General features: G+C 60.4%; 1 protein-coding gene across 1 annotated transcript in view; it reads right to left on the bottom strand.

Moving 5' to 3' along the window:
* CELSR1 (cadherin EGF LAG seven-pass G-type receptor 1) overlaps positions 1 to 24,802 on the bottom strand; it is a 132,178-nt gene that overhangs the window by 27,139 nt on the left and 80,237 nt on the right. Inside the window, exons 8-16 of the mRNA XM_029954077.1 lie at positions 13,931 to 14,088; positions 12,865 to 13,028; positions 12,268 to 12,393; positions 10,921 to 11,087; positions 6,110 to 6,295; positions 5,041 to 5,154; positions 3,509 to 3,683; positions 2,283 to 2,424; positions 833 to 953 (exon numbers count right to left, since the gene is read on the bottom strand). Of these exons, the coding sequence (XP_029809937.1) occupies positions 833 to 953; positions 2,283 to 2,424; positions 3,509 to 3,683; positions 5,041 to 5,154; positions 6,110 to 6,295; positions 10,921 to 11,087; positions 12,268 to 12,393; positions 12,865 to 13,028; positions 13,931 to 14,088 (1,353 nt within the window). The remainder of the gene's footprint in view (positions 1 to 832; positions 954 to 2,282; positions 2,425 to 3,508; positions 3,684 to 5,040; positions 5,155 to 6,109; positions 6,296 to 10,920; positions 11,088 to 12,267; positions 12,394 to 12,864; positions 13,029 to 13,930; positions 14,089 to 24,802) is intronic.

Here is a 24,802-nt window from a genome sequence, read left to right as displayed (position 1 = left end):
AGTGACACAGCAAGAGGGACCAGGAAGGGGCACATGAGAGACCAGGAAGTGGTGCAGTGAGAGACCAGGAAGTGGTGCAGTGGACAGAAAGTGGTGCAGTGGGGGAGACCAGGAAGGGGCGCAGTGAGAGACGAGGAAGGGGCACATGAGAGACCAGGAAGTGGCGCAGAGGGAGAGATCAGGAAGTGGTGCAGTGTACAGGAAGTGGTGCAGTGGGGGAGACCAGGAAGGGGTGCAGTGAGAGACCAGGAAGTGACACAGCAGGAGGGACCAGGAAGGGGCGCATGAGAGACCAGGAAGTGACACAGCAAGAGGGACCAGGAAGGGGCACATGAGAGACCAGGAAATGGTGCAGTGCACAGGAAGTGGTGCAGTGGGGGAGACCAGGAAGGGGCGTAGTGAGAGACCAGGAAGTGGCGCAGAGGGAGACACCAGGAAGTGGTACAATGGGAAACCAGGAAGTGACACAGCAGGAGGGACCAGGAAGGGGCGCATGAGAGACCAGGAAGTGGTGCAGTGAGAGAATCCAGCAAGGGGGGGCAGAGGGAGAACTTCGGCCGGTGCCAAGGGTGAACCGCCTCTCAGAGCCAGCTGTTTCCATTACGTACAGGGCACGGGGCCAGGACTCGGTTCCCCAAGGGTCAAGCCAGCGGACGGATGAAGAGCAGCCCTGCTGTACTCGGACATCGGTGAGCCACGATTTCCCCAGGCTCAGGATCTGAGTGCACGTGTGCGTGTGTCCGGGTGGATGTGTGTGTGTGCACATATGTGTACATGCCCAGGTGGACGTGTGTGTGTGTGCACCGGGGAAGCGCTGTGGGCCGGGCCTCACCTTGCACTGACACTGTCCGTTGGTCTTGTTGCAGTCGGGATCGAAGCCCTTGCTGACGGCGCAGAGGCAAGGGCCGCACACGGGATGTCCCCACCAGCCTTTGGGGCACGGGAGGTCGATCCTGTCGGGAAAACAGCACAGCAGAGGGACCAGGAAGGGGCGCATGAGAGAAAACAGCACAGCAGAGGGAGGGTGTGCACAGCCGTTCCTGGAGCCAGAGGACTGTGGGAGGCGGGACGCTGCCCCTGGGCCCTCCCTCCCCTGCGGGGCCCCTGCTGTCCTCATCCTCTCTCTCCCATGACCCCCTTAGGGTCCCAGACTCCAGGGGCCCCATGTCTGGAGGGCTCCTACCTATGAAACTTACTTCTGAAATAATTTGTTTGCTCACTATCTTTCCTTCTACCCAGAACAGGCGAGCACCCCAAACTGGGCTTCCATCCCATCGGCGTGACCTCGCCTGCCACGTTCCATGCCGTGGGGACAGCACTCATCTGTGCCCACCCCAGGAAGCCCGGCTCACAGTACGGGGAGGGGGGGTTCAGTGACAAGAGACCCCACCGCTGGGCCTGCCTTTCTCAACCCGAGCCCCAGCAGAGCAGACGGGGCCTGGCTGCCCTGGGCAACCTCGCAGGACCTGGGGTGTCTACTGGCAAAAGGTACTCGGCGGACAGGTCCTGAGGAAGGCATCCTGGGGCATCCCGGGTGCCCGGAGCAGACACTGGCCATGTGTGCACAGATGCTCAGAGCTACCTTCCCACGGATGTGATGTGAACCGTGGTCAGCTCCGTGCAGCCACGGGCCGGGCCCGGGGGGTTCAGAATCACCACACAGTCTCAGTCCTGCTCTGGGAGCCCAGCAGGCCCGGATGCGTGTGGAATCGAAGGTCACGGGGCCACACTCACCCCTCCCAGGCTCTGGCCGCTGCCTGTCACGGTCCCCGCCCGTAGGACGCATCTCCCCAACCCGGTGTCCTTCCGTTCCGCCCCGTGTTCACGGTCTTGGCTAATGGCATTCCATCCCCTACCCACCCACTGGGCAGTGAACCTCTTATACTCCCTCGCTCACCTGGCAAGCAACTATTAGGTACTGACTGTGTACACAGCAGAGGCCTAGAAATAACCACAGCTGAACTGCTAGCCGGGGACTCTGGTCAGATGTTCATGGATCTGCACTTACAGTCTGGGGGCCCCAGAGCTCCGGAGACCATGTCCCTCCCACCCCCACAGCCCTCTGCGCCTGCAGTGCCAGCCCCTGGGGACAGGAACAGCCTCCTGGCCTCCGCTCTCATCTGGTCCCATCCAGCTCCGTGCGGGAGCCCTGAGAACCCACGGTCCGTCCTGCCACGTTTCTGCAGGGCCCCCATGAAGCCACGCTGCGGTCCCGCCCCCCAGGCCAGGCCCCGCCCTCAGGTCAGGCCCCGCCCCCCGCCCGCCTGCTTGGTGCGCCTTACTTGTTCTCACAGTACTGCCCGTAGTGGCTCGGCCCGCACTCGCACACGTAGCCCCTCAGGGAGACGGGGCTGTGCATGCAGGCCGAGACATGCTCGCAGGGATTCAGGTGGCACGCGTCCACGCACTTCCTTCCGAAGTACCCTGTGGGGACAGGCCGGTGTGACCCCCTGCCCCACCCCTCCCCGCATCTGCCAGCGGCTTCACAGGCCTGCCCCCCTGAGCCCCAGCCGGCAGGTGAAGATGGCAGGTGAAGATGTGGCTTCCCCAGCTCTCCAGGCTCTGCCCCGATGGAAGGGGGGGCACTCGGAGTCCCAGGAAACACACACATTCAGGGGGTCTTGGGAAGGCGGAGCAAGGGGCCTCCTGGGCCACCGAGGGAGGCCAGGAGGCGTGGGGTAGGGAGGCCGGCTCTCCCCAGGACACACAGGGAACGGGAGAGTGGCACAGGATTGCAACACCTCAGCATTCAGGGTGACTGTGGGGAGTAGATCTTCCACAGTGTGGAATGTTCACTAATTCTCTCCTCCTCCATCGTGTGCCCTGAGGATAGAGCCTTGGAGGGTCCCCTGTGCCCCAGCTAAGGACAAGATGTGGGAACATACTTTAAGAAGAGAAGGCCCAGGGGCACCTGTGTGGCTCAGTGGGTTAAGCATCTGAATTTGACTCAGGTCATGATCTCACAGTTCATGAGTTCAAGCCCCGCATTGGGCTCTGTGCTGACAGCTCAAAGCCTGCTCAGGATTCTCTCTCCCCCTCTCTTACCCTCCTCTGCTCTCTCTCAAAAAAAACAAAACAAAACCAAAAAAAATCTCTAAAAATATTAAAAGAGGGGCGCCTGCGAGGCTCAGTCGGTTAAGCTTCCAACTTTGGCTCAGGTCGTGATCTAATAGTTTGTGGGTTCGAGCCCCGCGTCGGACTCTGTGCTGACAGCTCGGAGCCTGGAGCTGCTTCCGATTCTGTGTCTCCCTCTCTTGCTGCCCCTACTCGCAGTCTCTCTCTCTCTTTGAAAGATAAACATTTAAAGTAAATAAGTAAATAAAATACAAATATAAATGGACAAAGAAACGAACAAGAAGTGAGGACCCCCTCCTTAGTGACGAGGCTGCGCCCCCGCAGACCCGCAGAGGAACGGGGGTGCCCCAAGTCAGCTTTCCTCCATGTGTTTTCAACCCCAAGGCACCGCCCTCTGCAGACGGGCTGCAGTGGGGGGGGGGGCGGCTCCCACCTTTGTCACAGACGCAGGAGTAGGCGTCCCAGGCGTCACGGCAGCGGCTGTGGGGAGGGCAGGGGCTGGAGGAGCACGGGTCCTCCACGTCACAGCCGTCCTTCACCCTGACCTTGAGGGCGTCGTCCATGTTGAGCGTGACGATGTTGGTGGACGTCTCCCCCATTCTCACCCCCTGAGGTAAAAAAGGGCAGCCACGTTCAGCCCGGTGTCTTGGGGTTGGGGGAACCCCACAGAGTAACCAGGGGCTGAGAGGGGGGCCCCCAATGCTCTTTCTCCTCAAAAAGCAGCGCTTCATTTATGCGCAGAGCTGGGGGCTGCGTGTGCGCCGGGCAGGGAGGCCAGCGCGTGGACACGAAGACAGAGCGAGTCCGCATTCCGGCAGTTCCATGGCTGGTGCGTGCGGGTGGTGAGACAGCCCGGCCGCAGGGGAAGGTGGGCGACGTGGCTCGCGGGGGCCGGGGGCATCCCGGCCGGGAGAGGGGCCAACCGCGTAACACCGCGGTGAGGCTGCGCACGGCAAGTTCCACGCTGGAGGACGGCGCGGTGGGAGGGGGTCAGGGATGGCACTGCCCGGTCAGCGGGGAGGGTGGGGGCGGTGGAGGGGAGGGAGGCAGGTCAGTTTATTTCCCTACAGTGGGAGGCCAAGGTCACACGAGCAGAGCGGCTCAACAGCTCACTCAGCTGCTGTTAGGACACTGCTCTGGCCCCGACTGTGCTCCGGGCTGCGACTGTGCTCCAGGCCCTGACTGTGCTCCAGGCTGCGACTGTGCTCTGGGCCCTGACTGTGTTCCAGGCTGCAGCTGTGCTCCGGGCCCCGACTGTGCTCCGGGCCCCGACTGTGCTCCAGGCTACAACTGTGCTCCGGGCCACGGCTGTGCTCCGGGCCCTGACTATGCTCCGGGCCATGACTGTGCTCCGGGCCCCGACTGTGCTCCGGGCCATGACTGTGCTCCGGGCCACGGCTGCGCTCCGGGCCACGGCTGTGCTCCGGGCCCCGACTGTGCTCTGGGCCACGACTGTCCTCCGGGCCACGGCTGTGCTCAGGGCCACAGCTGTGCTCCGGGCCCCAACTGTGCTCCGGGCCACGGCTGTGCTCAGGGCCACAGCTGTGCTCTGGGCCCCGACTGTGCTCTGGGCCCCGACTGTGCTCCAGGCCATGACTGTGCTCCGGGCCACGGCTGTGCTCAGGGCCACGGCTGTGCTCTGGCTGCGACTGTGCTCCGGGCCCTGACTGTGGCACCTTTCAGACGGGCATCAGGGAACCGAGGAGGGGGCGGGGGGCACATGCCACACAGGGCATGGAGGCAAAGCTGCAGTGGCTGGCCCTGCTGTGGTGACGGGGATGGGGGGAAGGACGTGAGGGGGCCCTCGGAGGAGGGATCTAAGTTGGAAGCGGGGTCTGTTAAGTGTGGTTGGCTGGTAGACAAACGGCTCGTTTACTGAACAGCAGCAGGCGGACCCACGGCCCCGACGGCAGTGCGGGCGGCCCTGTGCCGGCCGCAGGGGTGGGCGCCGCGCCTTGGCCGTACCTGTATGCAGCCCCGGAAACCACGCTGCACGGAGACCTTATCCTCAGACACGCCGCCCACGAGGATGCTTCTCATCTTCAACCCCGGAAGCTGGTTCCCAATCTGCACCGTGTCCTGTGCAAGAAGAGGGCTACGTTCAGCGTTCTGGAAATATCTTCTGGGAAGAGCATGCTCAAAGGCTAAATATGTGGACACTCTGGCAAACTCCCCGTGGCCTGAGGCCACGTGGGCCCCAACAGAGGGCTGAGCCAGGCCTGGTCTTCTCAGGAGAGAACGCAGCCGTCTGTGTGTGACGGGCAGCAGTGTGGACCGGGTCACAGGATACATGTCCCCACTGCGGCCCAGCCCACATGGTCAGCCGAGGGGACGTGGGCAACCCTCCCACCTCCATAACAGGCGCCACTGACGAGCCACTGCAAGAAAACACTAGTGAACCAGAAGACGGCAGCGAATGAAAAGTCCGTCCCCCATGGCAGGAACGTCAGAACGTGTGTGCTCGCCCTCGGGCCCTGGAAGGCTGCACGTGGACAGAACAGCTCTTTATCCTCAGAACCAGGTGTGACATGAGCCTGGGTTCAAGGGCACAAAACCCACGAGGAGCCCCTGAAGCACGTGGACATCCCAGAAAAACTGCCTCTTGTTACCAGTTGTGAACGGTGGAAGTCCAGCATGGCTTACCCAGCGTGCTCGGAATGCCACCTGCCCGTCCGGGATGCATGTCCCTTGGCCCCCTCTGGAACCGGGCTCATCTGCTTCCCCACCTTCACGCACTGCCCACTCTCAGGGCACAGACCCGTGTGTTATGTATCTCTGTACCCGAAGGGCAAGGCACCAAGCTACGGTCATACTCAGGACTGAAAGAAACCACTGCTGACGGTGCTGGCGGCACCACGACAGGGTAACAGATGGCAAAGTCCAGTTCCCAAGTCAGGAGCTAACCGTATGAGCGGGGAGGAGGCCCAGAATATGTGTCCCCAAATCCTCTAGGGTTCTGGCACATGGAGGGGTCACTCTGTTCTCCTGTATGCCCAGTGAAGGTGTCCCGAAGAGGGTCCAGGGGCCAACTCACCTGGTCCATCCCGTAGTCCAGGGTCATGACTGCCAGGTACTTGATGTCTTTGCCTTCCTTGGCGCTCTTCAGTTCTATCAACAGGTGATGCCATTCCCCGTCAGTCACACGCGACCTGGACAACCTCATGGACGCCACGTCGGAGGGGCTATGGGACACCTCGAACTGGAGATGGTTGTCTAGGATCTGCGGGGCAGGGAGAGCCAGACGCAGCCACTGATGGGACCGCAGAACCGAAAATGCTTTGCAGTCACGTAACTCACAGTGCTGGCCAAACAGACTTGCTACAGGGCGCTGGGCCGAACAGAGACCTAAAAATTAGGCCAAGTGGAATTTCTTGTTGCCTGTAACACTCTTCAGAACTATGGCTTCTTCCATGGCGAGAGGTGTCAAATGTGGAAACAGGGCAGGTAGGACAGCTGGGCTTAATTACCGGGAACAACCACAGACTCGGATGAGTCCTGGGCCCTTATTTGTGGGGTCCCATGTTCCACTTTATCAGACAGGATTCAAGCCACCACGTTGATATTTGTGTATAAATAACCACAGAAGAAGCCATGGGCTAAGTGACCGGCCCAAGGCGCTCCTGGGTTAGGCACACCGAGCCGGGGAATGCCGTGAGCTTGAGTCCCCTAGCGGACGCCCCCTTCCTGAAAACACCCGAAACACACGATGAGAGGCTGGGTGGCTCACGGCTGGGTGACAGAGCCACAGCCAGGCAGAAAACGGACACCTGCTGAAACGAGCTTAGTGCTTCCTCCCGGGGAAGGTTGCCAGGCGGTTCTGGAAGGCACAGCTGAGCCTAAGGCTGAGCAAAGTTCTCCAGGCTCCTGGGGCTAGGACGACAGAAACGGGGGTTCGGAGCCCACCCAGGGCATGCGGGGGTGCCCGTCGGAAGCAAACATGAGGGACAGCAACACCACCATTCTGGCTTCAAATTCCCTCTGTGTTTTCAATGTGACGTTCAGCCGTCCATCAAAAATAACCACACACCCGAGGAGGTAAGACAGTGTGCACGAAACCCAAGAGACACAAGAAAGAATGGATGGAAAGAGACCACCCCAGCCCCTGTCCTGGGGGGAATCCGTAAAACAGAATCATCAGACACTGACTTGAGGACAATAATGGGAATCACAGAACTTTCAAGGAGACAGGTTCAAGTGACCATTAGACTTACTTTTGTAGATAAATGGTACATGTCGGGAAGCAAGATTTAAGCTACCATGTTGAAAGACGTGTAAGCAGATGAGAACACAGCACAGCAAGTCACGTATGATACTCATAAAGATCACTTCAAGGAAAAGAATAGCTTAAAAAAATCACTATGAAAGCACTGCTGAAAAGAGACACACTTAAAATATGAAGCAGAAATGTTGAAAGTAAAAGGCCAGGAAAAGACACATCACGTAAACACCAACCAAAAGCAAGCCGGTGTAGCTCTACTAACGTGAGACAAAGTAGACATGAAGACAAAAAAAAATTCTAGACATAAAGTGATTTTCACAGTATGACAGAGTAGCTTTTCTAGGAAAATAAAGCAATTCTAAATCTGTAGGCACCTAATAACACAGCCTCAAAACATGTAAGACAAAATGTGGCAGGACTAGAAGGAACCAGAGAGACATCCACCGTGAGAGTCACAAACTTTGGAAACTCACCCCCCTCAGTGGCTGAGCAGACAAAAAGGTCAATAATGACATAGAAAAGTCCGAACGTCACAATTAACAAACGTCACCCCCTTGACATCTATAGGACACACAGAACACACATTCTCTCAGGGTATAGGCAGGACGTTCACAAAAACAAGACAAAACAAGGCAAAAACACAATGAAACGCTGGCCGCCAGGCAGGTCTCAACACATTTCAAAGGTCTGAAATCACACAGCCTGCCTTCCCTGACCTGCGATTATGCGAGAATCAACGTAAATGATTTACTAGAAAACGCCACCTGTTTGCTGATCCAGAAAATCCAGGATCGAAGAAGAAACCATAATGGAAAACAGAAAAATTTTTTTAAGTGTTTACAAAGATGACACAACTAATCATGTATTTTGGTTTTTAGTCTTAATTGAGAGTGAAATGAAGATGACTTTTTACCGTTTTAGGCTCTGTCTCCATTTCCCACAGAAGTGTAAGTCAACGGCCTTAATTTCCCTGGTTGCCAACAAAACCCGAAGGCCAGTGATCAACAATGAAGACGACATATGTCTACTGACAAGGCACTAGGATGACTGCACGGGCCCAGGCACAGTCACCGCGCAGCACCCCAGGTCTGTCGCGGAGCTCAGGGGCGCGCTGACAATGGCCAGGTTATCCCCTGACAATGCAGGCGGAGCGGGGGCGCCTGGGAGCCATCACCCAAATTGTCTGGGCTGCCGTGGAGGCCGGGCACACCCACGCTGCTGCCCCAGAGCTCACAGGGTCTGCGGGAGGCCTGGTTCAAACACGGCACACGATGACAACCCAGAACATTCCAGTAACGGCCAGCTGACCGGCCTTCGGGCCCTGGGGCGGCCTTTTGGGGGGCCACTGAGGTCTGAAGGATCCCCCTTCTTACCACCCAGCCTTCCACAGGGAGGGGCTGGCCACAGTCCCTGGCGCCCTGGCACGGGGGGGGGGGGGGGGGGGGGGGGGGGGGGGGGGGGGGGGGGACAGCTAAATTTTTGGATCAGCTATCCAGGACATAATGACTCAGACAATATGGGAGTCTGGGGCTTACAGCGTTCCTCCCAAAAGCGTGCTTTTGTCCTACAGAGACCCCGCTGCCAAATGACAGCCTGCAAGTTCCAATTCATCACCTGAATCGAAAACAGCCAATTTAATCTGTCCCAACAGTGAGACAGCCAGGGAGAAAAATACCGTCCCGAGGCAGAAGCATGCTTGCCAAGTTCTGGCCCGGACCTGGCTTCTGGGACGGCCTGTAAACCTACAAAATCGCAAGTTAATCAGGAGACACAATGACGGCTGTAATTATCGGAGGCACAGACCGTGCCTTCAGCACCCCCGGGAGGGGTCCGTGCTGGAAAAGCTACCGAGCAGCGATGCAGGGCAGCTGGGCAGGTGGAAGAGACACAGAGGCTTCCGTCGGGGCTCTGAGCCCCCAGCGCCCCCCACCCACACCCCGGGGCCCTGTCCTCACTCATCTGTGGGCAAGTCCGGGGCCTGCCTGTCCACTGGGAGCCCTCAGGGTCCTGCCCAAGCTGACCTCTGACCCGGAGCTCACAGGGGGCGCCAGGCAGTGCCTCTGTCCCCACCCGCGGCCCCTGCCATTTGCAAGTGTTTCCAGGTGGTCAGCCCACAGGGGCCGTGGGAGGGGGTCCTGGGGATAATGCAGAGCCCGGGGGACAAGGGAGCCATGGGGCCCAGAGCCCAGAGTCTCTAGGCCTCTGCTGAGCAAAGAGAGATTGGAGTGTACGCTCCGTGGGGTCCATCTCCCATCTGACCTTCTGACCACACACAGCCTGCCCTGTCCGGGAACTAAGGCCACGCTTCAGCGGGCAGAATGACCGGTCCCCGGGCCCAGGGCATCGGGGAGGAAGGGTCCCACACACTGCTGCTCTGTTGGGAGGCAGATCAGCTCAGAGAAGGGTCACAGAGTGGCCCCCTGGTCGAGGGGGCTTGGAGGTGGAGGGTTTATTCAGGAATGTTCCATCCCACTGCCGTCACTGCAGACAGAAGGCATCTGGGGCCGAGAGAGGGCAGGCCTGCACCCAGGCACCCCGGGTGGCATGTGTCCGCGACCCTCAAGCACCTCACGGCCGCAGGCTGGCGTCGAGGGGGACTGTCCCTCCCTCTGGTCACCAGGACACAGGGCCAGAGGCACAAAGGCAGCCCGATGAGGTCACTGGGGGACCACAAACAGCAGTAACTTGTTTCTCCAAAGAAAATCGCTATGGAGCTAGGAAGACATGAGGAAGAGCTGTTTGTGCCACCGAAACTAAGGAATACGGTGTATTTAAATCATTTTTTAAAGGGTTTTAGGAGGGGTGCCTGGGGGGCTCAGTCGGTTGAGCGTCCGACTTCAGCTGAGGTCATGATCTCGCGGTTGGTGGGTTCAAGCCTCCTGTCGGGCTCTGTGCTGACAGCTCAGAGCCTGGAGCTGCTTCCGATTCTGTGTCTCTCCCTCTCTCTCTGCCCCTCCCCTGCCTGTGCTCTGTCTCTCTCTCTCTCAAAAATGAATAAACATCAAAAGGTTTTTAGGAACTCTACTGCTTGTCTAACATTTAAAATAAACAAAACAGTGAACGGTAAGTTCCAAAAAGATAAGGAGAGCACATAGGTGAGGAGACTCCCGTGTCCAGAAGGACGTTGAGGAAGCCCCCAGCGCAAGCTTGGGGTGCAGACCTCACGCAGCGCCCGTCTCCAACCCCGGCCCCCACCCCCGTCTCCACTGCAGGTGCTGCCCGCGCCCCCTTTAGTCCCGAACTGCGCGCGGGGCACAGCCGCTGTCTGCAAGGTGCCCGGCTCAGTTCTGTGGCCGAGAGGAGCCAGGCTGCTGGGTCCGGCCGGCCCCGCGCGTCCCCCAGCTCGGGCATAAAGGAAGAACAGAAAATGCTGGAGCCAATCCCCCTGGGGAGCCGCGGCCGCCACTGGACGGCCTGCACTTGTCTCTGGGATGAAGGGCAAGATTGTGCGGCTGGCTGGAGAGCGGGCTCGTGTTTCCTTTCTGCCCGACGCCAGGGACCCCGCCGGCCCGGTGCGGGCAGAGGGAGGTGGCACAGGGGCGAGGGTCCCTGAGCTCCCGGGGGGGGGGGGGTTGCTGCTGGGCGGCCCCCTCTCAGCGCCCGGGCGGGACGCGGGCCTCCCTCACCTGGAGATGCAGCTTGGAGGCCACGCCCGCGGTGGCCTCCATCAGCACGCCGGCCTCCTTCCTGGTCCGGAACATGAGCCCCAGGTACCAGGGCACGGAGATGGTGACGTCCAGGTCGCTCCAGGACACGACGCTCTCGCCGCTGAAGCGCTGGGGGTGGGGCATGACTGCGGAACAAACGCGGAGCCCCAGGGGTCAGACGCGCCTCTCAGAACCGGTTTCAGCGGCTGGGATGGGGGGCGGCGGGGCCGCGCGGCAGGGCTCCCGGGGGACGGAGGGGAAATTCCCGGGCCTCCGTCATCGCTTCGCAGAGGCCGGTCTCACGGGCGCCCGGGTGGCTGGGTCCGTAGAAGGCCCAACTTCAGCTCAGGTCGCACTCTCAGGGTTCATGAGTTCGAGCCCCACATCGGGCTCTCTGCGGTCAGCTCTCCTGTCTCCCCCTCTCTCTCTGCCCCTCCCCTGCTCACTCTCTCTCAAAATTAAACAGGCGAAACAAAACAAAAACTAAGGCCGGTCTCAGGCGTCCTGTCTCTGAGCACAGGAGCCAGAGGCTTACGGAAGCCCGCCTCCCGGGCCACGCGCCACCTTCCTGGGGAGGGAGGCTGAGGCCTGGGGGTTCCCGGACCTGGCCAGGGCCTGACTAGGGGCTCTCGGGCTGGATGGAAGGCAGAGTGCTGTGGCTCAGAATCCTTGGGCCAAGCAGACGGGGTGCTGGGGGGCCCCACCTGACACCCACTGGGTGAGAAGCCCGGGGGCGGGGGCGGGGGCTGTGGGGAGGGCGGTCTCCAGGTGGGACAGGGTGAGCCAGCGGTGAACACGGCCCACGTGTTCCCGAAGAAACTCCTTGACCGTGCAGCCTAACCAGCCCTCGTCTGTGTCTGGGGTGCGCTCCGACGCCCAGGCACGCGGGCCACTGTCTCCCTTCCTGGTGATGGGCACCGAGGTGGGAAGGCCGCTGGCCGGCCAAGGACTCTGGATGTTCGGGGGGGTGGCGGGGACCGCGGAGGTGGGTCAACAGCCTCATCCAGTGTGTTACGTGGACAAACGGTCCTCCAGACCCCGCTGTCACACAGAGGAACATCCCGCAGGTGGCACCCGGCTGGCGGCTGCCTCTGGGGGGACCACGGCTCCACAAGCCCCGGGCTGTCTGTTTCCTGCCTTCACGAACCCAACGCGGGCACCTGTTTACTCTGGCACAGCCATGGCCGGGCCGTGCGGCCTCCCTAACGGGAATTCCGGGCGTGGGCGGGTGTCCAGCCAGCGGCCACCCTCCCGCAGCCCGTGCTTCCTGCCCACGCCCACCCGGCCAGGCCCCGTGAGCCCCGCCCCCGAGCGCCCCGCCCTCACCTTGCTCGCAGTTCTTCCCGCCAAACCGCAGGGGGCACTCGCACACATACGTGTTCCACCTGCTCACGCACGTGCCCCCATTCTGACACCAGGTCCGATCACAGAAGTTCCTCTGAGCGTCGCAGCCTGGGGACACAGGGCACACGCACGGTCTCGGAGGGGGCGACAGGAGCAGACTGTGCCCCGGGGGGACTGGTCAATGTCCCCAATGCCAAGCCCCGTGGTGGGAGAGCAGCCCAGTGAGCAGCGGCCCCGAGGGAGGGAAGGCAGGCCCAGGACCCTCCGGCAGCAGTAAGGTCGCCAGACCCAAAATGGCACAGGACACACTGCCTGTGTCAGGGACGTCGGGTCTTCTGGTGACATGCTCCAGACCGTGGCACCGAGTGCCCTGCCCAGCCCAGCGGTGTCACGGGCACCCCAAACGCCCAGGCCCCAAGAACAGCACATCCGTGAGCCTGGGCCCCCGTCCTGGAGGCCCACCGCCAGGCGCACACAGGCGCAGTTGGCTCTAGGAAGACGTCACCGCCCAGGATGTGGAGAGGACCTCCCCCCTGTGGCCACCGACGCCCAGCGTGCGCCCCGGCGGCCCTTCCGTACCTGCCCGGGTGCCGTTGTTGGCAATGAAGCTGGCCATGTCCACATTCTTCCCGTCCACGGACAGGTTCCGCATACAGCCCACAAACTGCCGGTTGTGCACGGGGAAGTCCTCGGGCAGGTCGGGGACGCCTCCCAGGAGCAGAGGACCGGTCAGATCCAGGGACCTGCAGGTGCAAAGGCGGGCGGCGGTGGCACGGCCCTGATGCTGCTGACGCGGTCCCGGGGCCGCCGGCGCACACCCATCGTCTAGGGCCCGAAACTGAACGGGGAGGCGGGCAGCCGACCAGTCAGAACGGCCGGCCGTCACGCCTCTCTGCGCCTCGGACCCCCAACCCTGCATCCGATCCGGGCCCACCGAGTCCCACCCACCGCCTGGGCCAGCCCAAGGCACGCACGCGGCCCAGCGGGCGCGAGTCAACGCCGCACCGTGGCCTTACCCCACCCCAGGCTCTGATGACCTTGAAGAGGTCACAGCAAACGAGCCCCTGGTTCCACGTGAGCAGCGGCGTGGCCTTGGGCGAGGGGTCTCCTCCCTCCAGGCGACAGCTTTCCCATCAGTAAAATGGGCACAGCCGGGCGGGGGGAGCCAGGCATGTTCCACTGCAGAGGCCCAGCACGGGTCGGGCCCCCTAACTGTGGACGGCAGAGGCTTATGACTACGACGCCGACCACGTGATCGGGAAGGAGCCAGGGCCTCTGTCCTGGCCGCGGGGCTGTCTGGGTCTCGGAGGCTGTTTCCTGACCCAGCGCTGGACCGCAGGGGCCCGCGCCTGATGGAGGGAGGCCAGCGACCCCGCGGTCTCCAGGGTCAGCAAGCCGGCCAGCACGACTTCGAGGTCGGTCTGGCCGTGACTCCGGCAGAAGTGGTAAGAGGGCTTATTCTAGAAGGTTCCAACGTATCAGAGGGAAGGTGCCCCCCACAAGGGGAGGGAATCTGACTCCAGCCTGGACTAGGGCTGCCAGGTGCCGTGCCTCAGGGTCCAGGGCGGCGGGGCTGGGACCGGCCGTCACAGCAGGTGGCCGCCTGGGTCTCCCCACCCCACCCCCGCCCCTCGGGGATGCTCACTTCTTGGAGCCGCTCTGTGTGCCCTGCGCAGCGCAGCTGTAGTTCCCGACGAGGCCACCGAAGCGGACAGCCATGGCCGTGTCACAGTCGTCCACGGTCACCACGGCCACCTTCTCTCCAGACGGCCCGTGGGGCAGGCCCAGGCGGCCGATGTTGGGCTGTGGGAGCAGAAAGCACAGCAGGCGTGAGCGTGTTCTCTTCAAGCGCCTGCAGAGGACTCGGCAGCGCCGGCACGTGGCTCCATCTGTGGGAGGCGAGGACGTGGGCAGGCCGCACGTGGACAGCCTTGTTTCGCATCCATGCCCCCGAGGCAGCGGTGCTGGGTCCCCTGAAGTTCACGTCCTTCCCAGAGCTTCAAATGTGATCTTATTTGGGAACGAACACTCTGCAGATGTAATTAGCTAAGACAAGGTCACGGCACAGTAGGGGGACCCGAATCCGATGGGACCGGTGACCGTATGAGGCAGGACCAGAGACAGACACACGGGGGGGACGCCATGTGGCAACGGAGGCAGAGACACTGCTGCGTCGACAGGCCGAGGAGCATCAGGGACCTGACTCGGGGACCCCCCCCACCCCGGCACCACCAGACTCAGGGACCCCCCCGCCCAGCGCCCGCTGATGGAGCTGGGCCCCGGGGACACCGTGATCTTGGGACTTCTGGCCTCCGTTACCGTGACGATAAGCCCTGCTGTCCTAAGCCGCCGGGCTGTGGTATTCTGGCACAGGAGCCAATGCCAGGGCCCTGGGACACGTCTTCCTGAACACCCACTCGCCTGGGAGTCCCGGTGTCGCTGGACCACGGCCACGCACCTCCCAACCCTGCACCTGCTCACCCTGCATGTTGCTCATCGCCGCGTGACCTTCCCACACCCTCCGTCCACCCCTGCAGGCCTCACACCCACCCTCCCCGCCCGGGGGGCTCGTTAGAATTCCCCCTGGAACCTGTGACTGGGGGTAATCGGCTCACGACTGGAAGCAGGCTCCTCTCTCAAGGAGGCTATGGTGAGCGTCGAATGACAGTAACACCCAGACGGCCCGCCCCTGTCCCCCGGCGCCCCCCACCGGACTCCTGGCCTGCCCGCCCAGGGACACCAAGCACGTCCACCCAGACAGGACATCCGCACGAGCCAGGAGCCCGTTTGTGCCGCCCCACGACGGGAGTGTGCCAGTCTCCAAGTTCCAGAAATGCAGCCGGTGGCCAGAGACCTGGCTCGGGCCGGGCCAGGCAACTGCCCCATCTGTCCGGGCTGGCGGTGCGTGGAGTGCCACCCGGCCTCCCAGTCGGCACACAGCGTGCAGGGCTCCTTCGTCCCCGCAGACAGAACGCCCACCCCAGGCCCCGGCGGTGCTCCCCATCACCCCCAACAACAGGACCCAGTGTCTCCACGTGAGGGTCCTGGGATCCGCCTGGGTGGAACGTGACGCAAATTTAAGCTTCTTTACAAGAGCACTGGAAGTGAGGGGCTTAAAGATACAGAAGATTTAATTACATTAGCTCCATACCTTTTAATAGGAAAATAACAACTACACAGTTCATGCAAAAAGAAATCCTCAGGTTTTCAGAGGAAATAAAGAAATATCTGCTCAGTTGGAGACACTGGATCAGAGCAGGACGAAGAAGCTGCTGGTAACAGGAACTCAGCCAGGTGGCCAAACTGTGTGACACCAAGGGGTGCCCTGTTCACCCTGGTGGTGCCCTCCTCCCCCGTCCCAAGCTGTGCAGTGCACAGCCTGCACCACTGTACATGGTGATGCCAGCCGAGCCTTCCACTCTCTCGTGGCCAAACATCTGACTGGACAGGGCCCATCACTGAACCTCAGTTTCTCTGTCTTTAAGAATTTCATATTGGAATACCTGTTCTCACTATGTTACAGGAACCTCAAGAACGACACCAAATAAGACACGAGTCCCCTGGAAAGCTTTCTCTGGTAAATCCAATGCTGCCTGGTATCCTAGTTTCTGGATAATCTTCATTTTCTTTTACACCAGATGAGATCTTGAGACCTGATAAAGCTCTATCCTTAAAGAGGTCACCTTGGGGCGCCTGGGGACTCAGTCGGTTAAGCCTCCGACGCTGGCTCAGGTCATGATCTCACGGAGACCGAGCCCCGCATCGAGCTCTGTGCTGACAGCTCAGAGCCTGGAACCTGCTTTGGATTCTGTGTCTCCCTCTCTCTCTGCCCCTCCCCCTCTTATGCTCTGTCTCTCTCTGTATCAAATGTAAGTAAAACATTTAAACAATTAAAAATAAAAAGATGTCGCCTTTGGTTAAGCAACACTTAGATGAGTATAAAGAAATGATCTGTTTTCTCGCTCTGTTACCAGCCTGCCTTGGAAAACACGCACAAGGGCCTATTACAGGGTGCGTAAGTGTTAGGTGCCACCCTGGGGGCGGGGACCATCCCCGGCTGCGTGAGCCCCGCATTCTGGGGGGATGGGCCGGAGATCTCTGAGGACGGAAACGGCACTCACACCGGGAAAGCTCTAAGGCGGCAGAGCTCCTGTTTGCAAAACTGCGCACCGGCTCAGAGCTCCGGGACCCACGCAAAAACGGGACGGGAGGGAACACAGAGGCAAAGCCCCCCCCCCCCCCCCCCCCGCAACCTCTGCATGCAGATCAGCGCTTCCTGGCCTGGGCAGCCCATGGTCATGACAGACGTCAGCGCCCGGTGGGGGGCTCAGTGGGGCGAGCGTCTGACTCTTGATCTCGGCTCAGGTCACGATCTCACAGGTGTGGGACTGAGCCCCACACGGGGCTTTGCGCTGAGCATGGAGTCCGCTTGGGATCCCGCGTCTCCCTCTCTCTCTGCCCCTCCCCTCTTGTACTCTCTCTCTCTCAAAAGAAATAAACTTAAAAAAAAAAAAAAGGTATTTCAAAACGTGGTGTAACTTCCCCGAAGCAGCAAGTGTGACCTTTAGGAGAGCAGGTGGTCTCCATAAACACTGTCCAACCCCTGGTTCGCGATCCCCATGCCCGGACCCACAGGCCGTCAGGTCAGACGCCATGGCCCTTTCGGACACAGCACCATGCGCTCTCAGCTTAAGAACTGAAAGGGCCAGCGGGGGAGACACAGGGACGTGCCCAGGGGACCCCTCACCCCACAGAGCACCCACGTCCCGCCCCCAGACCACGCAGCACGGGGACAGCGGCCTAGCACATGCGCCACCTGCTGACACACACATCGACAGCCATGGACGGTCAGGGGCACACGCACAGCGGTTCGTGACAGGAAACCCACGCTTGAGACCCACGAGTTAAACACAGGGGCTAAAGGACCGGCAGTGCCGCTCAGGGGACAGACCCGAGACACTGGAAACAGAGACCCGACCAAAACCTGTTCACGGGCGTTCAGGGCAGTGCCGTTTACAAGAGCGAGAAGGCGTGAACAACCCAAATGTCAGGCAACAGCAGGATGGGTCACCAGAGCGTGGCCTCTCCCTTCCACAAAACGACGATTCGGCCTTAAAGGGGACGGAGAACGGGACCGGCCACCGTGTGGATGGACCTCAGGACGTGACGCTGAGGGACAGAGGTCGGCCACAAAGGTCCCTGGTGTAGGATTCTGCTTACACGGGGTGCCCAGGAGAAGCAAGCCCACAGTTCATCGCATTTTGAGAGAGAAAGAAAAGAGAGAACGAGTAGGGAGAGGGGCAGAGAGAGACGGGGTCGGAGCATCTGAAGCAAGCCCCGTGCTGACAGCAGAGCCCCATGCAGGGCTCAAACCCACGAGCTGTGAGGTCATGACGGGAGCAGAAGTCACACACTCAACCGACCAAGCTGCCCAGGTGCCCCCCGAGTCGTTCACTAAAACAGTTCATCTTAGGGGCGCCTGGGGGGCTGGGTTGGTTAAGTGTCCAACTCTGGCTCAGGTCAAGATCTCAGTTTGTGGGTTCGAGCCCTGCGTTGGGATCTGTCTCCCTCTCTCTTGGTCCCTCCTCCGCTCACGCATGCACAGGCTCTCTCTCAAAAATAAACATTAAAAAAATAAAAGTTTATTTCATGGGACGTGAATTTCATCTCAATAAGGAAAAAACCGTTTTCTGGATGGGCGTCGCCCTCCTCGACCCCCGTGGCCTCTGCCTACATGGACAACGTCTGGGAAGCCCCGTCCCCACGTCTGTCTGCAAAGTGGGAGGAGCTCACACCCTGCAGCCTCCCATGGAGACGGAGACGGTCCCCAGCGGTGACACACGGTGAGAGGGGGGACGCACCCCACCGGGTGGGAGCACGCACGTCACCGCGCAGGCAGCTGGTCAGGACGGAGAAGCTGAGTGAGGACTGCAGCAGGTGCATCTGATCTGACAGCGGGTCACCCAAGCCCGCCGGGAGCACAGAGCGCGTCCCCCCGCCCCCCCCCCTTCCCGCATGGCCGGCACGCAGACGAATCCCCAGGGGAAAGAAATCAGAGGACCATGGAAGGGGCCAGGCGCGCCTCTGTGCGTCCACCTCCCGTGTTTGGAAAGGACAACGCAGTTTGAGCCGCTGACTCAGGGCGCAGCCGCGGAGGAGAGCGTGCCGGGGCTCTGCGGGTGCAGGTGCGCGGAAGCAAGATAGAGAACGAGACAAAAGGAACGGCTGGTGTTCCTGAGAGTTAACGTGTGCTGCAGGCGCCCAGGGAAGAGACGGGAAATAAAGGAGCCTCGCGGCAGTGATCCTCCCGTCAGAAGGGGGCTGGACACGGACTGCGCGAAGGCTGGTGTCCCCGCGTCTCTCTCCCTGGGGTTCGGCTTGCCTTCAAGGGCAGCTGGCCAGGCCTGGAGGACCCCACACCTGCAGGGAGGATCTCACACCTGTACAGAGGACCTCACACCTGGAGGGAGGACCCCACACCTGCAGGGAGGACCTCACACCTGTACGGAGGACCACACACCTGGAGGGAGGACCCCACACCTGCGGGGAGGACCTCACACCTGCAGGGAGGACCCCACACCCGCAGGGAGGACCCCACACCTGCGGGGAGGACCCCACACCTGGAGGGAGGACCTCACACCTGCGGGGAGGACCTCACACCTGTACGGAGGACATCACACCTGGAGGGAGGACCTCACACCTGCGGGGAGGACCTCACACCTGGAGGGAGGACCTCACACCTGCGGGGAGGACCCCACACCTGCGGGGAGGACCCCACACCTGCAGGGAGGATCTCACACCTGTAGGAGCCAGGCCTGGACACTCAGGGTCGGAGCAGAGCAAGGTGGAGACGGGAGCCAGCTGGCGGGGTTTGTAAATGGGGACGGCTGTCGCCCCCCGTGGACACAGGCGGCCACGGGGCAGGTGGAACTGGGACCAGCGGGCACAGACCCCGCCGTGCTCACCCCTCCCGCCCACGGCGAAAAGCCGGGAAGGCTGGCGTGTGCTCTGTGGGGCAGACCCAGGTTCCTGATTCTCAGTAAGTCAATCCGAAGCCACCACTTAGGGTCCTCCTGTCCCTCTATGTTCCCTCCATTTATTTTCTGCCCCGTGTGCAGACCCTCCCCCACACTTCCACGCAGGTGCTCAGAGAGCTGGTGGAGATTTGCCCGCGTACAAAAGCGTTTGGTCCTTTACGAAGCGCTCATGTTTCTACAGCCTTTTAACCTGCTGCAAACACGTCCTCATCAGGGAGGCCGGTGGGGTTCAGTTTCAGACGCTGGCTGCCGGGGAAGGCGGCGTGGGGGCCCCTCGAAACCAGACACCCGGAGCCAAAGTCTTGGGAACGGAACGGCTTCCCGCTCTGTGTCAGAAACGATCAGCCGAAACCCGTATCGGAGAAGTCACACGCGGCTGGGCTGTGGGAACGTCCCGAGAAGTCGGAAGCCACAAACACGTGCCGGCCGTCGCTTCTCAGACATGGCGAGGCTCGGACCGGACGGGAGGGCTTGCTGAGTACACCCCCCGCCCTGGCATGAGCTTCCAGGATCCGCACCAAAGTCCGAAGGGGTCCCCCCATGGGGCTTTAGGGAAGGCCGCTCAACCACCAGACCAGGGTGCTGCCCCCCAGAGGCCCGGAGCCAGCCCGATGGCGCCCCCACACTCGCAGGAGGCTGGTGCATGTTTGAGCTGGAAACCAGCCTCTGAGCCTCAGCTCTCCAGCCTGTAACACGTGGGTGTGACCTCTGTCTTTCCCCCAGGTGAGCCGGGACCCCCCCAGGAGCCCTGCTCTCCAGCCAAGGCTGCACACAGAAGCTGCGGACCCAGGACAGCGAAATGCTGATGAGTCTCTCCCAGCTCACGGGAAAAGGGTGGAGAGGGAATGTGGGGGACACGGGCAGGGAGCTGGCAGGCTGGACCTGAAGTTCCCGCCGCCTGCTGTCACCTCCTCCCTTCTGAGTCTCCTCAATTTCTCCCAGATGAAAGCAAGTCCCCACAGCAGGAACCCCACGACCAGGACGGCCATGTCAGTCACAGCGAGCGGACTCCTGTGCACCCCAGGTCTGCTACCCCGGAAAGGTGCAGGGGACTCGAGGGCGGCATGGATAGCCCGGCTTCCCTGAGAGGGCAGGACTGGCCAGGGGTCTCCATGAGGACAAAACGGCTCGTTCGCCGAGAACCGGGCGGCCCCCTGCGTGGGGCCTGCAGACAGTCCTGAAGCGACGGCCACTCCCGTCCCCCCTCACCGGCACGAACAGTCAAAAGTCAATGAAACTGCCAGCCGAAACTCAGAGTTCCTCCCAAATTAAGTTGCAAGATATTTACTTCTTGAGTTTAATATTAAAGACAAAAAAACAGGAGCAACTGGGGGCCTCTGTCGGTTGAGCGTCCAACTTCGGCTCAGGTCATGATCTCACGATTCATGGGTTCGAGCCCCGCGTCCGGCTCTGAGCTGACAGCTTGGAGCCCATAGCCTGCTTCCGATTCTGTGTCTCCCTCTCTCTCTGACCTTCCCCTGTTCACACTCTCTTTCAAAAATAAACATTAAAAACAAAATTTTTTAAATATTAAGGACAAAAAAACCCCAGACCTTTTGTGCTTTTCTTCTGTAAAGACGTTGGAAACCTATTCCTGGGGACAGAGCGTCCCCCGGAGGGTATGGGCAGCAAATGGCTGACGGGCCATCAGGCAGGTCACTTCCTGGCCACCAGGTGCGGGCCGGACTGCTGAGTGCTCTTGCAGAAGATGACACCATGTTCCTTCACACAGTGTGGCTGAGGAGGGGGCGGCCCTCCTGACCCCCTCATCTGCTGTGACCCGTGCGGGGTGCCTGGCAGCCCCTCCCGCAGAGCAGCACAGATCACAGTGACCGGCTCTAGGGTCATCGGGGAACAAAACGGAAAAGTGGATCTGAACCCCTTTCACGGAGTGTGTCCAGAGCTGGCCCAGCTGCCCCAGTGGGAGCCCAGCTGGGAGAGCCTGAGGCTGGCAGGGGCCACAGGGCCGCAGTGTCCACGGCCCCCATGGGTCCACATCCTGACGCTTCTTGGCAAAGTCACCTGAGGTCCCTGCCCGCCAGGCCCCTCTGTGAAAGGAGAGAGAACAGCACCTCCCTCGTGGGATGAAATGATAACGTAGGCGGAGGGCTGGGCACTGCCGCGGGCGCAAGGGGAACATTCCGCAAAGGATGGAAGAAAAGCCAAAAAACTGTGCAAGCGGCTGTTCTCCCTGTAGTTTTGCGGTCTTAATGTTTCCCTGTGGTTTAAAAGACAACAGTCTTCTTTTGACGTCTTCAAAGGAGAGGGGAGCAGCCAGCGGCTTGCGCGGGACTGCGTCTCCAGGGAAGGTCACGGATTCTTCTCCGGGGTCTGGGCATGGAGCGGCCTGAGCTCTGGGGCCCGTCCTTTGGTCAATCCCCGAGGCCGCCCTGGTCTGGGGAGCGTTAACAAGAAAAGATTCTCAACAGACGTCAGGACCCACCCGCCTTGTGTTTCTCAGGCAGGCGGTTGACTCGTTGATGCACAACTGTGGCCACAGAGAGGAGTCGAGCCCCGAGCGCTTCTGACGGACACACAGCACGTCGGAGCCCAGGGCCGGGAGGCGGGTTGTGTGCCCGGCTCCGTATACGAGTCGGTGTCTCCTGAGCCCCGTATCTCGGAGGTGATGACTTCTGCTCCGGAAAGATCTGCGGGGCTCGGCGCCAGCCGCTCCCCAGCCCGGCCTTCTCCAGACAAAAGCTCCCGGGGTCCGTGAGGGGCCAGGAGGCCGGGCTGCACCCCTGCGGGCGGGAGGCAGGTCCCCCGCTCTGCTCGGCCAGCAGGATCCCCAGGAAATGGGCACACTCACCCACATTCCCTAACACGCACACACGTACACACACACACACACACACTCTGCTGGGACCCTGACAGGCCCCTCTCAGTTCCCGGAGTCCGGACAGCAGCACAAGACCCCCAGGGTCGGGGAATCTGTACAAGCCCTTGGGTCCAAACTCCAGAAGGCAGAGCCCACGAGTGCCTTAGAGCTGGTGGACTGCAGCCTGGCCTCCTGGCCTCCCTCTGCGCCTCGATTTCCTCCTCCTTCAAGGGTGGACGTGGGGACCCCGGGCAGTAAATGTGCTCATCTGGGGGTGGGGGCCGAGGTAAGGAAAGGCAGCAAGCCTGGGAGGGGGAGGGGCCCGGAGGCAGGGGCAGGTGCAGGGCAGTGACCGCCACCAGACGCTGCACACAGGCCGTGGACACAACAGCCAAGGGAGGGGGGCGTGTCTCGGTGTTTCCACGGCAGGTGTCTGTCATCTGACAAGGCCATGTTTGGAGAGGAAGCAGGAGACTGCCAGCCGCTGGGCCGCCCGCAGGCCAGGCCCCTCACCTCCCTCGGGGACTGCGGGCCCGGACCCTCCCAGACCCGTTCCCTCCGCCCACCGGGGTCCCGGGAGGCACCAACCCTCCAGGCGCAGATGAAGGCCACCGAGGTGACACACCTGCCGTCCGACTGGAATGACAAACGGCAGGCGTGCGTGACGCGAGCATCGATATTGGACATCTATCAACCACCCCTGGGGGGGGGGCAGACACGACGGAGGCCATTCCTGACCCGGAAACCGGCTGTATCTGCGGAAACGCAGCCAGAGAGAAACAAAAGCAGCCGAAGCTCAGGACACACGGGCGGTCCCGCACAGCAGCAAACCGCAGGCACGCGCCACTCCGCAGCTCTTTCCCCGAAGAAGCGAGGCCAGCGTGACCCCCAGTGCAGCGGTGGCAACAGCGCCCCCTCCTGGCCTCGCTCCTCTCCCGCCTTGATGTCCTCGGCAGAAGCTTTCCCAAACGTGGAAAAGTTTGGCTCCTTTGTCTTGTACATTCTTTAAATCAAATGAGTTTTTAAGCAGAAAGTGTAAGGGAAGAAAACAAAATTGGTTCATAGTCCCATCACCCATCGCTCCTGCTGCTTTCTTTAGAACACGTAAAACACGGGGCACCTGGGGGCTCGGTCAGCCCCGTGTCTGACTTCGGCTCTGGTCATGATCTCATGTTCATGAGTTCGAGCCCCGCATCGGGCTCTGTGCTGACAGCTCGGAGCCTGGAGCTGCTTCAGATTCTGTGTCTCCCTCTCTCTCTGCCCCTCCCCCCATCCTGCTCGCTCTCTCTCGCTCTCTCTCAAAAATAAATAAAAACATTAAAAAAAATTTTAGAACACGTAAAACACAAAAAGTCACAGAAAGATACGAAATGAACCGGAAAGACACTTTTCATCATTTTTCTCCCCAAAGTTCTCCAGCACGTGGCAGACTACAGAGCCACGGCCAACGCCTCTGTCACAGAATCACGAGGAATAGATCCCTGATGTTTTAGGACATCACGCTTTGGGGTGGTTTAGGACCAAGCAGAAGTTTTCTGATACTTGCTGTTGATGGATTTGGGGGTGTTCTTAGGGGGAGGGGCTACCTTTCAGAAAAGGATATGCATGTACCAGCACATATTTATAAGGTTTCAAAGTTCTTTTAAATTTTTTATTATTTTTAAAAATTGTTTTAAAATGTTTATTCATTTTTGAGAGAGAAGAGAGACAGCACAAGCAGGGGAGGAGCAGACAGAGAGGGAGACACAGAATCCGAAGCAGGCTTCAGGCTCCGAGCTGTCAGCACAGAGCCCGACATGGGGCTCGAACTCACGAACCATGAGATCGTGGCCTGAGCTGAAGTTGGATGCTCAGCTGACGGAGCCCCCCAGGTGCCCCTAAAATTATTTTTAAGTAATCTGTGCATCCAACATGGGGCTTGAACTCACAGCCCCAAGATTAAGAACAGCACACTCCACCAACTGAGCCAGCCAGGCGCCCCCTATGTTTCAAAGTTCTTTTAGTCAAGCCTTTTGAGATAATTTTTGACACGCACGTGACTGCGAAAAATAATGAGGTCTGATGTGCCCTTTACCCAGTTTCCACCAACGGCAAACACCCTGCAAAATGGTAGAGGACTATCAGAGCCCAGTGTGGACGCTGACATGGCAGGACGGAGAAAGTTCCGTCACCACCAGGACCCCCGCTGTGGACTTCCACAGCCACACCCACGTCCCTCCTGCCCCCACCAACTCTGTTGTTTGTTATTTCAGGGACGTTTATAAATGGAACCAGGCAGCACCTAAGTGTGTGAGGCTGGCTTTTGTCTTTGCTGCAAGTACCGTGATCCACGGCCCGCGTGCCACGGAAGGGACACAGCGCAGTCCGTTGGACCCCTCGCCCACGGACCCCAGGCTGGGACTGCTGTGAACACGCAGGTGCTGCACGCAGTCACCAGACACACCGGCCTCTGGTTTTCTTCTCCGTCTCAGGGCACTGCTAACGTCCTGGTGACCTGGGAAGTGTCCCCTCCTCTCTTATTTTTCCGGAAGGGACTATACAGAATTGGTGTCATCCTCTAAACATTTGGTAGAACTCTGCAGTGAAGCCATCTGGGCCAGGAGGGTTCATTTTGGGGAGCGTTTAAATGACATATTCCAGGGGCGCCTGGGGGGCTCAATCG

The sequence above is a fragment of the Suricata suricatta genome, chromosome 10 (genome assembly GCF_006229205.1).
Source record: "Suricata suricatta isolate VVHF042 chromosome 10, meerkat_22Aug2017_6uvM2_HiC, whole genome shotgun sequence".
Classification (NCBI taxonomy): domain Eukaryota; kingdom Metazoa; phylum Chordata; class Mammalia; order Carnivora; family Herpestidae; genus Suricata; species Suricata suricatta.
The sequence above is the reverse complement of the archived record's forward strand: the minus strand, read 5'-3'. Positions and strand labels throughout refer to the sequence as shown.